The 18,198-nt window shown below is 49.0% G+C and overlaps 1 protein-coding gene across 10 annotated transcripts in view; it reads left to right on the top strand.

Moving 5' to 3' along the window:
• LOC147113198 (uncharacterized) overlaps positions 1-18,198 on the top strand; it is a 337,266-nt gene that overhangs the window by 239,382 nt on the left and 79,686 nt on the right. For 9 of the 10 annotated variants that reach the window (XR_015079637.1, XM_085998113.1, XM_085998114.1 and 6 more), the window contains one exon: positions 4,677-4,775. The exons of the other annotated variant lie outside the window; for it this stretch is intronic. Coding sequence is in view for 8 of the 9 variants with exons in the window: in XM_085998113.1 (XP_085854239.1) it covers positions 4,677-4,775 (99 nt within the window). In the remaining variant the exon portion in view is untranslated. The remainder of the gene's footprint in view (positions 1-4,676; positions 4,776-18,198) is intronic. 10 annotated transcript variants of the gene reach the window in all.

Raw genomic sequence — 18,198 nt, 5'->3', positions numbered from 1 at the left:
CTCTATATCCGCGTTCGTTACTGGCAATCGTTCAATTATTGACGAATAAAATATCTCGATAGGGTCCACTGCTGGTGCTTCCTCCACAGCAGGCAGTGGCAGGCGCCATAGCCCATCAGCGTTTCCATGCTGTTTCGTGCCTTTATATTCTATTTCATATTGATTCGCCCCTAGAAACAGGGACCATCTTTGTAACCGTTGTGCAGTCATCACTGGAACGCCCTTCTTAGGATTAAAGATGGAGACAAGTGGTTGGTGGTCAGTCAGCAAGGTGAACTTCTGCCCATGCAGATAGTGGTTGAATTTTTTTACTCCCCATACTAGGCTGAGGGCCTCCCTGTCAATCTGGGCGTAGTTGCGCTCGGCTGAGGTTAGTGACCGAGACGCAAAGGCTACTGGCCTCTCCAACCCGTCTGGGAATTTGTGCGACAGCACCGCTCCAATACCATAGGGTGATGCATCACATGCCAAACGAATTGGTAGTGCTGGGTTGAAATGGGCCAACACCTCTTTTGATGTGATCAATTCTTTACACTTCTGGAAAGCTCGTCTACGTTCATCATTCCACTTCCATGGCACCCCTGTTTGCAGTAGGGTGTTCAGTGGGTGTAATACCGTGGACAAATTTGGTAAGAACTTATGGTAGTAGTTCACCAGCCCGAGGAACGACCTCAGTTGTGACACATTTTCCGGTGCTGGAGCCTTGACTACTGCCTCAATCTTTTCAGGGGACTTATGTAACCCCTCTTCATCGAGGACGTGGCCACAATACGAGATCTGCTTCTGGAAAAACTCGCACTTGTGGCGATTAGCTCGTAGCCCATATTCCTTTAATCTGGTGAGCACCTTCTCCAAGTTGGCGAGGTGATCACTGTCATTTTCGCCCGTGACCAGGATGTCGTCCAAATAACACTGGGTCCCTGGAATCCCTTGCAGGACTTGATCCATCGCCCTTTGCCAAATAGCCGGAGCCGATGCTACCCCGAACACCAGCCGGTTGTATTGATAGAGACCTTTGAGTGTTGATCGTAAGGTATTGTTTCGAGGCTTCTTCTACCTCCATTTGCAAGTACGCCTGGGCTAGATCAATTTTGGTGAAGCGTTTACCTCCAGATGGCGAGGCGAAAATATCCTCAATTCGTGGAAGCGGATATTGTACCGTGTGAAGGACTGGGTTCACTGTCACCTTAAAATCCCCACAGATGCGGACCTTCTTTGGTTCCCCAGGCGTATTACTCAACGACCTCTTCATTACAGGAATGATGGGTGTAGCCCACTCGCTCCAGTCTACTTTGGACAGTACTCCTGAACGTTCCAACCCTTCCAGCTCTGCTTCAACAGCTGGTCTGATCGCATAAGGCACCGGTCTGGCCTTAAGAAACTTTGGGCTTGCATTTTCCTCTATTTTAATCATTGCTGTTATGCCTTTTAGTGTTCCGAGTCCCTCCTGGAACACTTCTTTTGCGTCAGTTAGCAATTTTGACAGTCGTCCAGGTGTGACGTTGTCATCCTTTTTGGCCTCAACCTTCAGTGCCTGTATGGAATGCCAGTCTAATTGTATCTTCCGGATCTATTCACGTCCTAGCAGTGGTGGTCCTCCATCTGGCAATACATATATGTCCATTTTAGGTAGTTCCTGGCCTTTGTATATCACTTTCACCCTTATTTTTCCTTTGGGGTAGACTTTTTGCCCCGTGTACGTCTTCAAGACAATCTCTGTAGCTTTCAAGGGTATATGTGAAAATAGCCGCTTGTAGTCCCTTTGGTTTATGACTGTTAGGGCTGATCCTGTGTCCAATTCCATTTTCACTTGGGCTCCATCTTATCTTGAGTGTAACCCAGATAGTCTGGTGATCCTCCATTTTGGTTACCTTATGTAGTTTCAGACAACCCAGCTCCTTGCTTCCGGAGTCTGTGTCACTTTTCTGTTCATCTGAACTACTGTCCATCACCTTGTGTACCTTTTTGTACTTCTCCTGTGGAGATTTCTTGCTGTTGGTTTTCTTTCCAGACCTGCAGACTCTTGCTATGTGTCCTGCTTTTCCACACTGTCTGCACACTTGGTCCTTGAACCAACAATCCTTCTGGTCGTGTGTTGTTCTGCCGCAGCGATAACACTTCCCTGTTCCATAGGACATTTCATTGGTGCCATATTCTTGCGGTCTCCGTTGTATCTCTGCAGCGCCCCTTGCGGCTGCTTCGTGTGATACTGCCATACTGAAAGCCTTGTCCAGCGTAAGATCCTTTTCTGATAGAAGCCGTTTCTGGGTTCCTTCACTTTACAGCCCACACACAAACTTGTCCCTTAACGTATCTGCTAGTCCCACTCCAAACTGGCAGTGTTTCGATAGCTTGCGCAGTTCCGTTAAGTACTCAGCATTGCTTTCATCTTTGTGTTGGTTCCTTTTATGGAACTTAAATCGTTCTGCTATCAGCAGCGGTGTGGGGTTTAAGTGGTCCTGTAGGATTTCTACTATGCTTTCGAAATTCTTGTTCACAGGCTTCTCTGGGGTAATTAGGTTTCGCAGTAACCCATAAGTTTTTGCACCCATGGAATTTAACAGAACCAGTGCTTTATTAGCATCTGGCACTTCATTCGCCCTGCAGTACACCTCAATACGTTCCACATATGTCGCCCAATCTTCGACTTCATTGTCGAACGTAGAGATACTGCCACTCTTCGGCATCCCTGGGTGTGATTTAACTGTCAAAAATGGCGTCTCCCGCACTTCCCCTTCTTCTCCGCTGGCACAAAATGGCGTCTCCCGCGCTTTCCTTTCTTCTCCGCTGGCACAAAATGGCATCTCCCGCGCTTTCCTTTCTTCTCCGCTGGCACAAAATGGCGTCTCCCGCGCTTTCCTTTCTTCCCGCGCTCGCCCTTCTTCTCCGCTGTGGCTTCTAAAAATGGCGTCTCCCGTGCTCTTCCTTCTTCTCCGCGGCTCAATGGCGTCTCCAGCGCTCTCCCTTCTTCTCCCCGCGGACACTGTTCAGCCCTTGAGCCCTGGCTGTGCTCTGCGCGTTCTTTTTTTCTGTGCGCCTTTCCTGTTTCCGCCGCTCGGTCCTGAACCCGGCTGCTGCCCTGTGCGCTTCACCCTCTATCTTACCCTGTCGACGCTGCTCGGCTTTTTCTCCGCCGTCGGTCGGCTCCAGCCGCCGCTGTCCAGGAAGGGTCTGTGCTGTACCTGTCGTCAGTCTATTGCTGCTCGTCGTGGCTGGGGAACCAAGCCCGGCTCTCCACAGCCTCCCCTGCGATGTTCACTCTCTGCCGGATGACTGGGCGGTTGCTCGTGGTCGACGCCCGTGTTTCTGGCCTCGACTTTCTTCCACTGCCCTCCCGGAGCGAATCCTCGAAGGGAAATGCAGAGTTGCAGGTAGATTTGAATCGACACTCGTCGCCACTGTTAGATCCGTGATTCTGAGAGTATGATGTTTTTCAATAACTACACGGAGGCTGTAACTTAACAACCAACAGGTGTTTACTGGAGTAGGGTAGTCTCAAGACTGGGGGTACAGAGGCATGCTCAAGGCTTATATACAGGTGTGGTCACTGCCGGTACTACAGTATACAGGAGCTGTAAAAGTAGTTCTGACTTAAAGGTACATACACTACAGAGAGAGAGGGGGAGAGAGAGAGAGGTAGAAAGAGAGAGATAGAGAGAGACAGAGAGAGAGACTGAGAGAGGGGGAAAGAGAGAGAGGGAGAGAGAGACAGATAGAGGAGAGACAGAGAGATAGATAGAGCGAGAGAGACAGAGAGGGAGAGAGGGAGAGGGAGATCAGCAGGGATTCCGCACAGCGGGGTGTATTAGGGCCATTACACATTAAGATGGGCCGAGTGCCCCGAGATTGCAGAAGCTATAAAATGGTAGAGGGGTAGAGTTTTCTAATTGTGCCTCCCCATTCTCACCTGTGGTCTCTTCCCTCCTCCCCTCCCCTCCCCGCTCTCCTCCCCTCTCCTCTCCTCCTCTCCCCTCCCCTCCACTCTCCTCTCCCCTCTCCTCCCCTTCTCTCTCCTCTCCCCTCCCCTCTCCTTCCCTCTCTCCTCTCCCTCCCTCTCTCCTCTCCCCTTCTCTCCTCCTCTCCCCTCCCCTCTCCTTCCCTCTCTCCTCTCCCTCCCTCTCTCCTCTCCCCTTCTCTCCTCCTCTCCCCTCCCCTCTCCTTCCCTCTCTCCTCCCCTCTCCTCCTCTCCCCTCCCCTCTCCTTCCCTCTCTCCTCTCCTCTCCCTCTCTCCTCTCCCCTTCTCTCCTCCTCTCCCCTCCCCTCTCCTTCCCTCTCTCCTCCCCTCTCCTCCTCTCCTCTCCCCTCTCCTCTCCTCCCTCCTCCCTCCTCCCCTCTCCCCTCCCCTCCCCTCTCCTTCCCTCTCCCCTCTCCTCTCCTCCCTCCTCCCTCCTCCCCTCTCCCCTCCTCTCCCCTCTCCTTCCCTCTCCCCTCTCCTCTCCCCTCTCCTCCCCTCTCCTCCCCCCTCCTCCCCTCTCCTCTCCCCTTCTCTCCCCTCTCCTCTCCTCCTCCTCCCCTCTCCTCCCCTCTCCCCTCTCCTTCCCTCTCTCCTCTCCTCTCCCCTCTCCTCCCCCTCCTCCCCCCTCCCCTCTCCTCTCCCCTCTCCTCTCCCCTCTCCTCTCCCCTCTCCCCTCTCCTCCACTTGCCCCCTCCTCTCTTTCACTTTTCCATTTCCCCAGCCCTCTAAAAGCTTTTGGAAGAGGTGCCGGGGATTTTTAGGGAATACCTTTGGTAGCCTCAAGCGAAGGAAAAAGGCTGTTGGACAAGGTGGCGCTGAGGTAATTGGATGGTGTGCCTCACCTGCATGGCGCTGTGGTTTGCTCTTGGCATGTTCAGCATGGACTGTGTGAGCTTTACTATCAGAGGAGTGGCATGGCTTTCAACCTCTCATCCAAATTGCTGTGCTGCCAATGTTTGTGTGTGTGAGTGTGTGAGAGAGTGTGTGAGAGTGTGTGAGAGTGTGAGAGTGTGTGAGTGAGTGAGTGTGAGTGAGTGAGTGAGTGAGTGTGTGTGTGTGTGTGAGAGTGTGTGTGTGTGAGTGAGTGAGTGAGTGTGTGTGTGTGAGTGTGTGTGAGAGTGAGTGAGTGTGTGAGTGTGAGTGAGTGAGTGAGTGTGTGAGTGTGTGTGTGTGAGTGTGTGTGTGAGTGTGAGTGTCTGAGAGTGTGAGTGTGTGTGTGAGAGTGTGTGTGTGTGTGAGTGTGTGTGTGAGTGTGAGTGTGAATGAGTGTGTGTGTGTGTGTGTGTGTGTGAGTGTGTGAGTGTGAGTGTGAGTGTGTGTGTGTGAGAGTGTGTGAGTGTGTGTGTGTGTGTGTGTGAGTGTGAGTGTGTGAGAGTGTGAGAGTGTGTGAGTGTGTGTGTGTGTGTGAGTGTGTGAGTGTGAGTGTGAGTGTGTGTGTGTGAGAGTGTGTGAGTGTGTGTGTGTGAGAGTGTGTGTGTGTGTGAGTGTGTGTGTGTGTGAGTGTGTGAGTGTGAGTGTGTGTGTGTGAGAGTGTGTGAGTGTGTGTGTGTGAGAGTGTGTGAGTGTGTGAGTGTGAGTGTGTGTGTGAGAGTGTGTGAGTGTGTGTGTGTGAGAGTGTGTGTGTGTGTGAGTGTGTGTGTGTGTGTGTGTGAGTGTGTGAGTGTGAGTGTGTGAGAGTGTGAGAGTGTGTGAGTGTGTGAGTGTGTGAGTGTGAGTGTGAGTGTGTGTGTGTGTGTGTGTGTGTGTGTGAGTGTGAGTGTGAGTGTGTGTGTGTGAGAGTGTGTGAGTGTGTGTGTGTGTGAGTGTGAGTGTGAGTGTGTGAGAGTGTGAGAGTGTGTGAGTGTGTGAGTGTGAGTGTGAGTGTGTGTGTGTGAGAGTGTGTGAGTGTGTGTGTGAGAGTGTGTGTATGTGTGAGTGTGTGTGTGAGTGTGAGTGTGAGTGAGTGTGTGTGTGAGTGTGTGAGTGTGTGAGAGTGAGTGTGAGTGATTCACGACCCTCTGAGAGAAGAAATTCCTCCTTATTTCTGATTTAAAAGGGTTCCCCTTTATTCTGAAACTATGCCCCCGAGTTCTAGATTCCCCCACGAGGGGAAACATCCTCTCTGCATCTACCCTGTCAAGCCCTCTCCTAATCTTATGGGGGAAAAATTGGGTATCGCCCATTTTGAGGCGCTAATATCAGCCGGGCGCAAAGTTTAGTGTTCGTCGCGAATTACAGGAAACTCTCGATTTACCGGCACCTAAATAACCGGAAATCTCTGTTAACCGGCAAAATTCAGGAGTCGGTTCGGGTAAGTTTTACTTCATATTAGTGGCAGTTCCTGGATCTGTGGCCGTGTAACCGGGGTTCCTGCATTTGTTGCTAAGCAACAGGGACACCTGGATCTTGTGGCCGGAGTTCCTGCACCTGTTGCTAAGCAACAGGGAAGCCTGGATTTGTTGCTGTGTACGGGGCTCTCGTACCTTTTAACTACACCTCTCTGTAATCCGGGCTTTTTGATAAACCGGCACCACGCCGGTCCCGTCGGTGCCGGATAATAAAGAGTTTGCGGTATCGCCTCCGACTGCAAAACTTGCCTCTATCGCCCCTGGAGGTGATTGGAGTGTTAAATCAGGCGCTACACACCTCTCTTAAGGCGCTAACGTTGGGGAGCGAGGTGCTACCTCAGAACGCGGGCGAAGCTCAGGCGATGGCAGTTACCATGGAAGCCAGACAGACTGGCGCCATCCAGTTCTTGCTGGCCAGCTACACCCTGCTTAGTGCAGCCTTGCATCTCGGCCTGGAGAGACCTCGAAAGCGTTTGTGTTGGAAGCACTAATGGAGAGGCCCAGGGAAAGAGCTCGGCGCTTAGGAACCTCAAGAGTGGTGCTGAGGGCCAAAACTCCTCAGGACAGCGTTAAAACCAAGAAAAGGCAGGAAGTGCCCGCCTTTAAATAGCGCTCCCCCAGCCCCTTCCCGATTTGAAAACACTCCCCTCTACCTGTCGTTCCTAGCGGCAGGCACTAAGGCAGGGGGCGCGACTCAATATCCGGTCCGGGGCACTACCGGGACATTGCAGGCTTGACTGATGTCACGATCTGCCGGCGCAGGAGATCGTGGTGGTAGTGTTTAGCGCTGCAAAACAACAGGTCAATATCACGAGCGCCGCTAAAATCACCGCGCTCAGGCGCTAAGTTCCTCGCGCCCCGTCAGCGCCCCCCGGAGGCACTAACCAACCGAATTTCCCCCCCTATATGTTTCAATAAGATCCCCTCTCATTCTTCTAAACTCCAATGAGTATCGGCCCAACCTGCTCAACCTTTCTTCATAAGACAACCCCTTCATCTCAGGAATCAACCTCGAGAACCTTCCCTGAACTGCCTCCAATGCAAGTATATCCCTCCTTAAATAAGGAGACCAAAACTGTACACAGTACTCCAGGTGTGGTCTCACCAACGCCCTGTACAGTTGTAGCAGGACTTCCCTATTTTTATACTCCATCCCCTTTGCAATAAAGGCCAACATTCCATTTGCCTTCCTAATTACTTGCTGTACCTGCATGCTAACTTTGTGTTTCATGTACAAGGACCCCCAGATCCCTCTGTACCGCAGCATTTTGTAATCTCTCCCCATTTAAATAATAATTTGCTTTTATATTTTTCCTACCAAGTGGATTACCTCGCATTTCCCCACATTAAACTCCATCTGCCAGATTTTTGCCCACTTAGCCTGACTATATCCCTTTGGAGATTCTTTGCATCCTCCTCGCAACTTGTTTTCCCACCTGTTTATAATGGGGAATGAGGAAATGGCAGAGAAATTAAATAAATTCTTTGTTTCTGTCTTCACGGAGGAAGACACAAAAAACCTCCCAGAAATACGAGAAAACCAAGGGTATGGCGAGAATGAGGAACTTAAAGAAATGATTATTGTAAAAAAAACAGTACTAGCAAAATTAATGGGACTAAAAGTCGATAAATCCCAAGGACCGGATGACCTACATCCTAGGGTTTTGAAAGAGGTGGCCATTGGGATAGTGGACGCATTGGTTGTCATCTTCCAAAATTCTATAGATTCTGGAACAGTTCCTGCAGATTGGAGGATAGCAAATGTAACCCCACTATTTAAGAAAGGAGGGAGAGAGAAAACGGGGAACTACAGACCTGTTAGTCTCACATCAGTAGTTGGGAAAATGCTGGAATCTATTATAAAGGATGCAATAACTGGGCACTTAGAAACTAATAGTAAGATTGGGCAGAGTCAACATGGATTTATGAAAGGGAAATCCTGTTTGACAAACCTATTGGAGTTCTTTGAGGATGTAACTAGTGGAGCAGACAAAGGGGAACCGGTAGATGTGGTGTATTTGGATTTTCAGAAGGCCTTCGATAAGGTCCCACACAAGAGGTTGGTGAACAAAATTAGGGCACCTGGAATTGGGGGTAATATACTAGCATGGATTGAGAATTGGTTAACAGACAGAAAACAAAGAGTAGGGATAAATGGGTCTTTTTCAGGATGGCAGGCTGTGACTAGTGGGGTACCGCAAGGATCGGTGCTTGGGCCCAGCTATTCACAATCTATATCAATGATTTGGATGAGGGGACTAAATATAACATTTCCAAATTTGCTGATGATACAAAGCTAGGTGGCAGTGTCAGTTGCGAAGAGGATGTGAAGAGGCTTCAAGGGGCTCTCGACAGGCTCAGTGAGTGGGTGTAGGCGGGCAGCACGGTGGCATAGTGGTTAGCACTGTTGCCTCACAGCGCCAGGGACCCGGGTTCGAATCCGGCCTCGGGTGACTGTCTGTGTGGAGTTTGCACATTCTCCCCGTGTTTGCGTGGGTTTTCTCCGGGTGCTCCGGTTTCCTCCCACAGTCCAAAGATGTGCAGGTTAGGTTGATTGGCTATGATAAATTGACCCTTAGTGTTAGGGGGATTAATACGTGGGGTTACGGGGATAGGGTGGGATATGTGTTGGTGTAGGGGTTACGGGGATCAGGTGGGATATGTGTCGGTGCAGGCTCGATGGGCCGAAATGGCCTCTATCTGCACTGTGGGGTTTCTGTGATTCTGAGGGGGGCATCTATTAACTGGTTTATGGTAACATACCTGGCCAGCAGCCTTTTTGCCTGCTGCACTGTAAACCAATTTTAACAGCGGTTCCGAATCGCTACCCCACCTTTCAGTTCTGACTGGAGGACTTATAATTAATGATATTACAACGGACAATTGGTTTGGATGTGAGAAAAGTCAAAATTTATTAAACTAAAGAAACCATAATCAAATATAAACTATACCACACGAACACAGTAAATGCAGTAAGAGTGTATAACAGTGGGGGGGGGGGGTAAACGGCGAAAACAAGGGATACAATGGCTACAATGTTATTTAAACAATCTTAGCAATTCCCTTAAATCACCACCCCAAACTCCTTGCTAGGTTGTCTTGTTGAGGAGTCAGAACACCCTGCTCACCTGTGGTCCAGTGAAGTAAAAAGAGAAAGATAGCTTCTCAGCTATCTTTATACCTGTGTGCTCCTGCCGTTCTGTCTGGAAAATTCCTGCCTAAAGTTCCAGTACACAAAAAAAAGGACTGTGATTGGTTGCTGAATTGCTTGTTTAAACATAGGCAGCCATAATCGGCCTGTCTCTGCGGCCTCGGGTCAAGTGGGCAACTCCTGACCTCCCTGGTTTGATTGACAGGTCTTTCACACAGACACATTGCAAGCTGCCTAGCTGCTTTTGCCATGCTTTTTGCTGATGGCCATTTTAAAACCTTTGTGAATTGACCGGGCTCAAGGCCACAAATTTTAATCAAGATGTACTGTCTCAATGTGTGTGAATATTTCCACGAATTTCCTCGATTCTGTTGTAGTCCAGCTCAGCCCAGCTCAGCAGTCTTTCGTGGTTCTGAGCATGCTTTAAAACATTGATCTGACCCAGAGGCAATTCAAAACACATAAATCTTCATCCACGATGTGGACCAATGTTTCTTTTATCTTCAGGGAAATTAGGGGAATTTTGCGAAACCCCTACAGTGGGCGAGAACATGGCAGATGGAGGCTCAGTCATTGGGTATATTCAAAACAGAAGTCGATAGATTTCTGACTAGTAAGGGCATCAAGGGATATGGCGATAGGGCCGGTGAATGGAGTTGAGGCGGAAGATCAGCCATGATCTCATTGAATGGCGGAGCAGGCTAGATGGGCCGATTGGCCTACTGCTCCTATTCCTTATGTCCTATCTTTGTATCATCAGCAAATTTGGCTACATTACACTCAGTCCGTTCATCCAAGTCATTAATCATAAAATGATAGAATCATAGAAAGTTACAGCACGGGAGGAGGCCATTTTGGCCCATCGTGTCCGCGCCGGCCAACAAAGAGCTATCCAGCCTGATCCCACTTCCCAGCTCTCGGTCCGTAGCCCTGCAGGTTAGAGCATCCCAAGTGCACATCCAAGTACTTTTTAAATGTGGTTAGGGTTCCTGCCTCTACCACCCTTTCAGGCAGTGAGTTCCAGACCCCACAATCCTCTGGGTGAAGAAATTTCCCCTCAAATCCCCTCTAAACCTTCCACCAATTACTTTAAATCTGTGCCCCCTGGTTTTTGACCCCTCTGCTAAGGGAAATAGGTCCTTTCTATCCACTTTATCAAGGCCCCTCATAATTTTATACACCTCAATAAGGTCTCCCCTCAGCCTCCTCTGCTCCAAGGAAAACAGACCCAGCCTATCCAGTCTTTCCTCAGAGCTAAGATTCTCTACTCCCAGCAACATCCTTGTAAATCTCCTCTGTACCCTCTCTAGTGCAATCACATCTTTCCTGTAATGTGGTGACCAGAACTACACGCAGTATTCTAGCTGAGGCCTAACTAGCGTTTTATACAGTTGAAGCATAACCCCCCTGCTGTTGTATTCTATGCCACGGCTAATAAAGGCATCCATTCCGTATGCCTTCTTAACCACCTTATCTACCTGGCCTGCTACCTTCAGGGATCTGTGGACATGCACTCCAAGGTCCCCTTGTTCCTCTACACTACTCAGTGTCCTACCATTTAATGTGTATTCCCTTTCCTTGTTAGCCCTCCCCAAATGCATTACCTCACACTTCTCCGGATTGAATTCCATTTGCCACTGTTCTGCCCACCTGACCAATTTATTGATATCTCCCTGCAGTTTACAGCTTCCTTCTTCAGTATCAGCCACACAGCCGATTTTAGTATCATCTGCAAACTTCTTAAACATACCCCCTATATTCAAGTCTAGATCATTGATATATACCACAAAAAGCAAGGGACCCAGTACTGAGCCCTGCGGAACCCCACTGGAAACAGCCTTCCAGTCACAAAAACACCCATCAACCATTACCCTCTGCTTCCTGTCTCCGAGCCAGTTTTGAATCCAACTTGACACTTTGCCCTGGATCCCATGGGCTTTTATCTTCGTGACCAGTCTGCCATGTGGAACCTTATCAAAAGCCTTGCTAAAGTCCATATACACTACATCAAATGCACTACCCTCATCTACCCTCCTTGTTATCTCCTCAAAAAATTCAATCAAGTTTGTCAGACATGACCTTCCCTTAACAAATCCATGCTGAGTATCCTTGATTAATCCATGTCTTTCTAAATGAAGATTTATCTTGTCCTTCAGAATTCTTTCCAGTAATTTTCCCACCACCGAGGTTAGGCTGACTGGCCTGTAATTACTCGGTCTATCCTTTTCTCCCTTTTTAAACAAGGGTACCACATTAGCAGTCCTCCAGTCCTCTGGCACCTCACCTGAAGCCAGAGAGGATTGGAAAATGATGGTCAGGGCCTCTGCTATTTCCTCTTTTGCTTCGCTTAACAGCCTGGGATACATTTCATCTGGGCTTGGGGATTTATCCACTTTTAAAGCTGCTAAACCGCTTAATACTTCCTCTCTCACTATGTTTATTTCATCTAATATTTCACACCCCTGCCCCCCGATAGCAATGTCTGCTTCGCCCCTGTTAAGTATGTGTATTGTATTGAACAATTAACACAAAGACTTAAACGTATAACTCAAACAGGTCTTTACTGGTTGGAGGTAGGGACTACACGTAGGTCTTTATTTCATGCCCACAGGCGGGAACTGAGGGGAGATCAGTACCCACAGTACTATTTATACCCCTATGGCCAGGAGTGGTACTGCGTATCACTACGCCCTACAAGTAGTGCAGTCCTGTCCATAGGTTTAAAGTAGCACACATATTACATACGCAACATTCCTCCCTTCTTAGCTTTACAGTCATCTCCCCATTTAACATAACGTAATAACATATATACATATATAACTTCAGGTTTACATAACAGAATAACATAGATACATAGATAACTTCATGTCAAAACAGATCACAGATTCAGTCTCTGCGGAAAACAGTTCACAGATTCAATCTCTGCGGAAAATAGTTCACAGATTCAGTCTCTGTGGTGTAGTCGGTTCACGTTGCTGGGGTGACTCATTCAATAGTCCTTCCATGGATTTAACAGCTTGAACTTCCGAACTGATTTGGCTCCGTTCGGAGGGACCACGTGTGTGATCTGGTAGGGGTGATAATGGTTCAGATGGTTATCATCTTCTGCTTCGTCTTTTCCTTTTCTGCTTCTTAGAGACTCTCTGGGCTCCCCTGTCAGCTGCCAGCTGTAGCGCCACCATCTCCCTATGTTCCTTAGACTTTAAGTGATTCATCCTGATTTCTGCACTTTGGGAGTTTTCATCACAAGCTGGGCAGACCAGGTCACTATAATATTCAGTGTCACTCAATAGGTCATGGTAATATTCGGTGTCGTCCTGATCTAGGCCAGCGAGAGGGTCTTCTATTTCCTCCATACCCAGCTGGGCGTTAGCCAGCTTTTGTTCCAAGTCCAGACATCTTTCCTGAAGAGACTTCTTCATGCGTACCTCTTCATCCAGCTTTTTCTGGGCTTTCAGCAAGTCGTTTACTAATGACCTCATTTGAGATTTTACTACTTCAACTTCTTTTGGAGATTGATTGATCGGACTATTCAATCCCTCTACTGTAGCAGCTGTTTCAGCGGTCTGTTGTTCTACATTGACGTGAGTCAGCGTACTTTTGGCATCCAAGGGCTGCTCTGTTGCAGTCATCTCAGTCTGTGTTGCCACCTCAGCTCTTCCAATAACCTTTGAGAGCTCCGAACCCCTTTCGTTTGAATATTGAAGTTCGTGTTCAAGTTTTTCCCATTTCAGAGTCCTGTCCTTCAGCATATGCAGGAGTTGGCTGACCGTTAAATCCTCTGACATCAGACGTTTTGTGTGCTCCTGCTCCATTTGCACCAGCAGCTGCTTCTGTTGTCTTTCCAGATGTTCCCACTCTATATCAAAGAACTCTTTCGTCGCATTCATCTCTTGCTCAAAACGGCGAATCATTTGTTCTAATTGCTGTTGCAGTTTGAAATGGAGTTGAGTTCGAGCCCGGTGTCCCTCAGAAATGTGCATGTCAGTAGACTGGACAGACTCAGAATTCTCTATCTCAGTGGAATTCTGTGCTGAAACTTTGTCTTTTGCACACGGGTTGGTCTTACCATCATCAGTTCCAGAGTCTGGGTTGATTATGTTCACCGAGTTCTCACTCGTTATTGTTTGTAGGAAATGCCAGTCAATATTCATTTTCCTAATCCACTCCCGTCCTAGTAGTGGAAGACCTCCTTCAGATAGCACATATAAGTCCATTATTTGACTTTCTTCGCCCTTGTGGACCACTGTGACCTCAATTTTCCCGATGGGGTACACTCTTTGCCCCGTGTATGTTTTCAATATGAGCTCCGTATCCTGTAGGGGAATATGTTGGAATAACCTTCCATAATCTTTCTTATTTATGACCGTCAATGCCGATCCAGTGTCCAATTCCAGTTTTACTTGGACTCCTTCTATCTGAAGAGTGACCCAAATTGTCTGGAGGTCTGCACCCTTACCCACGTTGAGTACCCTTAAGCTAGCCAGTTCAATACTGCTTAAGCCAGCCAGTTCATTACTGCTAGCGTCTGAATCGGACTCCTGCTCGGCCACCTTGTGTACTTTTGCGTATTTTCCTTGCGGTGACTTCTTGTTGCTGGTCTTCTTCCCTGACCTGCATACTCTAGCTATGTGTCCAAGCCTACCACAAGTTCTACATTCTTGGTTTTTAAACCAACACTGGTTCTGATCATGCGTTGTCTTTCCACAACGATAACATTTGCCAGAACTCTCACCCAATTTGTGTGCACTGAGCTCCGGTGACCGTAGCTGCATTACTGCCGTGCCTCTCGCTGCGGCTTCGTGTGCTGCTGCCATAGTGACCGCCTTCTCAAGCGTCAGCTCATTCTCCTCGAGCAGTCGCTTTTGTGTATCCTGTTTAAATAAACCACACACAAATTTGTCTCGTAGTGCATCTGTCAGTCCCGTTCCAAACTGGCAATATTTCGCTAATTTACGCAATTCCAGCAAATATTCAGCATTGCTTTCATGCTGTAGCTGCCTTCTGTCGTAAAATTTAAATCGTTCCGCTAGCATCAGCGGCGTGGGGTTTAGATGATCTTTCAGGACAGTAACAATCTCATCGAACGTCTTATCCGCCGGTTCATCTGGTGATAACAGGTGTTTCAATTGCCCGTATGTCTTCGCACCCATTAAATTTAATAATGTTAGAGCTTTATCTTGGTCACGAATTTTATTGGCCTTACAATAATTTTTTACTCTTTCAACATATATGGCCCAATCTTCGAGGTCACTATCAAAGGTGCTAATATTCCCGTGTTTAGGCATTGTAGATTTGCAATTTCTCAGATTTTATTTTCTTTACTTGTTATCAAAGATGGCGGCTTCCCGCTCTTGCCGTCGTCCTCCGCCCACAAAATGGCGGTTTTCCCGTGCTTGGCGGTCTTCACCCGTCCCCCGACGCCGTCTCCCTTCAGCCCCGAGTGCGGCCCTTATCTCCGCCGCGATCGATGGCCCGCGCTTTTCACCACGGCTCTCGCGCCTTCAGTGTCTGCCGACGCTGCGCCTTTCAGCCCGAGTGCGGCCCTTATCAGGGATTGCGATCGATGGCCCTTATCTCCCGATCGCGATCGTCCTCGTACCTCCGACTTCCCCCAGCCCTGTCTTTGCAGCCAACGCTGCTCGGCTTACCCACCACTGAGGTTGAAAAAGAAGCTGCAGGATGTCTTCTGTCCTCCAGTTTTCAGTCGCTGATGGAGGCTTCAGGGTCCTAATGCCTGTCGCTTCCAGTGGGGTGGTGCGGTTTGAAACCTCTCTTCAACGTCCTGTCTGTGGACGAAGCCGCCGTGGAATAACTGCCGCAGGGTAAGACTCTGACTCGTCGCCAGTGTTAAGTATGTGTATTGTATTGAACAATTAACACAAAGACTTAAACGTATAACTCAAACAGGTCTTTACTGGTTGGAGGTAGGGACTATACGTGGGTCTTTACTTCATGCCCACAGGCGGGAACTGAGGGGAGATCAGTACCCACAGTACTATTTATACCCCTATGGCCAGGAGTGGTACTGCGTATCACTACGCCCTACAAGTAGTGCAGTCCTGTCCATAGGTTCAAAGTAGCACACATATTACATACACAACAGCCCCTCTCCTTTGTGAAAACAGATGCAAAGTATTCATTAAGAACCCTACCGACGTCTCCCGCCTCCACACACAGATTACCCTCATGATCGCTAATAGGCCCTACCCTTTCTTTAGTTATCCTCTTACTCTTAATATATTTATAAAACATCTTTGGGTTTTTCTTGATGTTACTTGCCAAGAATTTTTCATGCTCTCTGGTACACTCCCAGCAGTGCGATTGCCCCTTTTTTGTTTTTCAGTTTGACCCATATGGCCTCGTTTGATGATCCCTCCAACATATCATCCCTCCTCACAGCTGTAATAGTTTCTTTAATCAATACCGCGACCCCCCCTCCCTTTTACCTCCCTCTCTATCCCGTCTGAAAGTCCTGTAACCAGGAATGTTGAGCTGCCATACCTGCCCCTCTTTCAGCCACCTCTCTGTAATAGCTATAATATCATAGTCCCAATATCTACCTGTGACCTCAGCTCATCTGCCTTGTTCGCTATACTCCTTGCATTGAAGTATATACCATTTCCTACAGGCAAACCTCCTTGTTGACTACTATCTCGCCCTTGATTCCTCTGTCCTTCCAATTTACTTTCTACGTTTTTGTTTTCCAATTCCAGTTTTTCTTCCCTTCCTATTGACTCTATACTTAGGTTCCCATCCCCCTGCCAAGCTAGTTTAAACCCTCCCCAACAGCACTAGCAAACCCTCCCGTGAGGATATTGGTCCCGTTCCCATTGAGGTGCAACCCGTCCGACTTGTAGAAGTCCCACCTCCCCCAGAAACGGTTCCAATTCCTCAGGAATCTAAAGCCCTCCCTCCTACACCATCTCTCCAGCCACGCATTCATCTGCTGTACCTTCCTATTTCTGTACTCACTAGCACGTGGCACTGGTAGTAATACTACCTTTGAGATCCTGCTTTTTAACCTCTTCCCTAAACTCTGCTTGCAGGACCTCATCCCTCTTCCTACCTATGGCGTTGGTACTGATATGGACCACAACCTCTGGCTGTTCACCCTCCCCCCTCAGAATGCCCTGCAGCCGTTCAGTGACATCCTTGACCCGGAACCAGGGAGGCAACATATCATCCTGGAGTCACGTCTGCGGCCGCAGAAGCGCCTGTCTGCTCCCCTAACTATTGAATCCCCTATCACTATTGCTCTCCCTCTCCTCTTCCCCCCTGCCTGAACAGCTGAGCCTTCCATGGTGCTGTGGACTTGGCTCTGGCTGCACTCCCCAGAGGAACCATCGCCCTCATCAGCACTCAGCACCGAATACTGGTTGGTGAGCAAGATGGGCTCAGGGGACTCCTGCACTACCTGCCTGGCCCTCCTCTTCTGTCTGACGGTCACCCATTCCCTCTGCCTGCACACTCTTACACTGCGGGGTGACCACCTCCCAAAACGTGCTATCCACGTAGCTCTCAGCCTCGCGGATGCACAGGAGTGACTGCAGCCGCCGCTCAAGCTCCGTAACCCGGTGCTCGAGCTGCTGTAGCTGGTGACACTTCCCGCACGTGTGGTCGTCCAGACCACGGGAGGTGTCCAGGACTTCCCACATGGCACAGGATGGGCATTCCACGGGTGTGAGCTGCCCTGCCATGCCTCTAATTAACAGACTATTTACTAACCTAGCTGGAATAAACTTAAAACTTTCAGAAAGCCAAGTAGAAACACTTACCAGATGCTCACCAATTAGCTCCCTCTCCTTGTGCCGACGTCACTTTTGACTTCAGGGCGCTGGGGGGGAGGGGTTACTGAGTGACAGTGTGAGGGAGCTGGATTAACATCAGTAGAGATACAGTCAGTAACAGAGGGCGCTGGGGGAGAGGGGTTACTGAGTGACAGTGTGAGGGAGCTGGATTAACATCAGTAGAGATACAGTCAGTAACAGAGGGCGCTGGGGGAGAGGGGTTACTGAGTGACAGTGTGAGGGAGCTGGATTAACATCAGTAGAGATACAGTCAGTAACACAGGGCGCTGGGGGAGAGGGGTTACTGAGTGACAGTGTGAGGGAGCTGGATTAACATCAGTAGAGATACAGTCAGTAACACAGGGCGCTGGGGGAGAGGGGTTACTGAGTGACAGTGTGAGGGAGCTGGATTAACATCAGTAGAGATACAGTCAGTAACACAGGGCGCTGGGGGAGAGGGGTTACTGAGTGACAGTGTGAGGGAGCTGGATTAACATCAGTAGAGATACAGTCAGTAACAGAGGGCGCTGGGGGAGAGGGGTTACTGAGTGACAGTGTGAGGGAGCTGGATTAACATCAGTAGAGGTACAGTCAGTAACAGAGGGCGCTGGGGGAGAGGGGTTACTGAGTGACAGTGTGAGGGAGCTGGATTAACATCAGTAGAGATACAGTCAGTAACACAGGGCGTTGGGGGAGAGGGGTTACTGAGTGACAGTGTGAGGGAGCTGGATTAACATCAGTAGAGGTACAGTCAGTAACAGAGGGCGCTGGGGGAGAGGGGTTACTGAGTGACAGTGTGAGGGAGCTGGATTAACATCAGTAGAGATACAGTCAGTAACACAGGGCGTTGGGGGAGAGGGGTTACTGAGTGACAGTGTGAGGGAGCTGGATTTACATCAGTAGAGATACAGTCAGTAACACAGGGCGCTGGGGGAGAGGGGTTACTGAGTGACAGTGTGAGGTAGCTGGATTAAC

The sequence above is a fragment of the Somniosus microcephalus genome, chromosome 9, assembly GCF_052327205.1.
Source record: "Somniosus microcephalus isolate GS21.2 chromosome 9, FLI_Smic_1.0, whole genome shotgun sequence".
NCBI lineage: Eukaryota > Metazoa > Chordata > Chondrichthyes > Squaliformes > Somniosidae > Somniosus > Somniosus microcephalus.
Note: the sequence above shows the minus strand (reverse complement) of the source record. Positions and strands in the feature narration are given on the sequence as shown.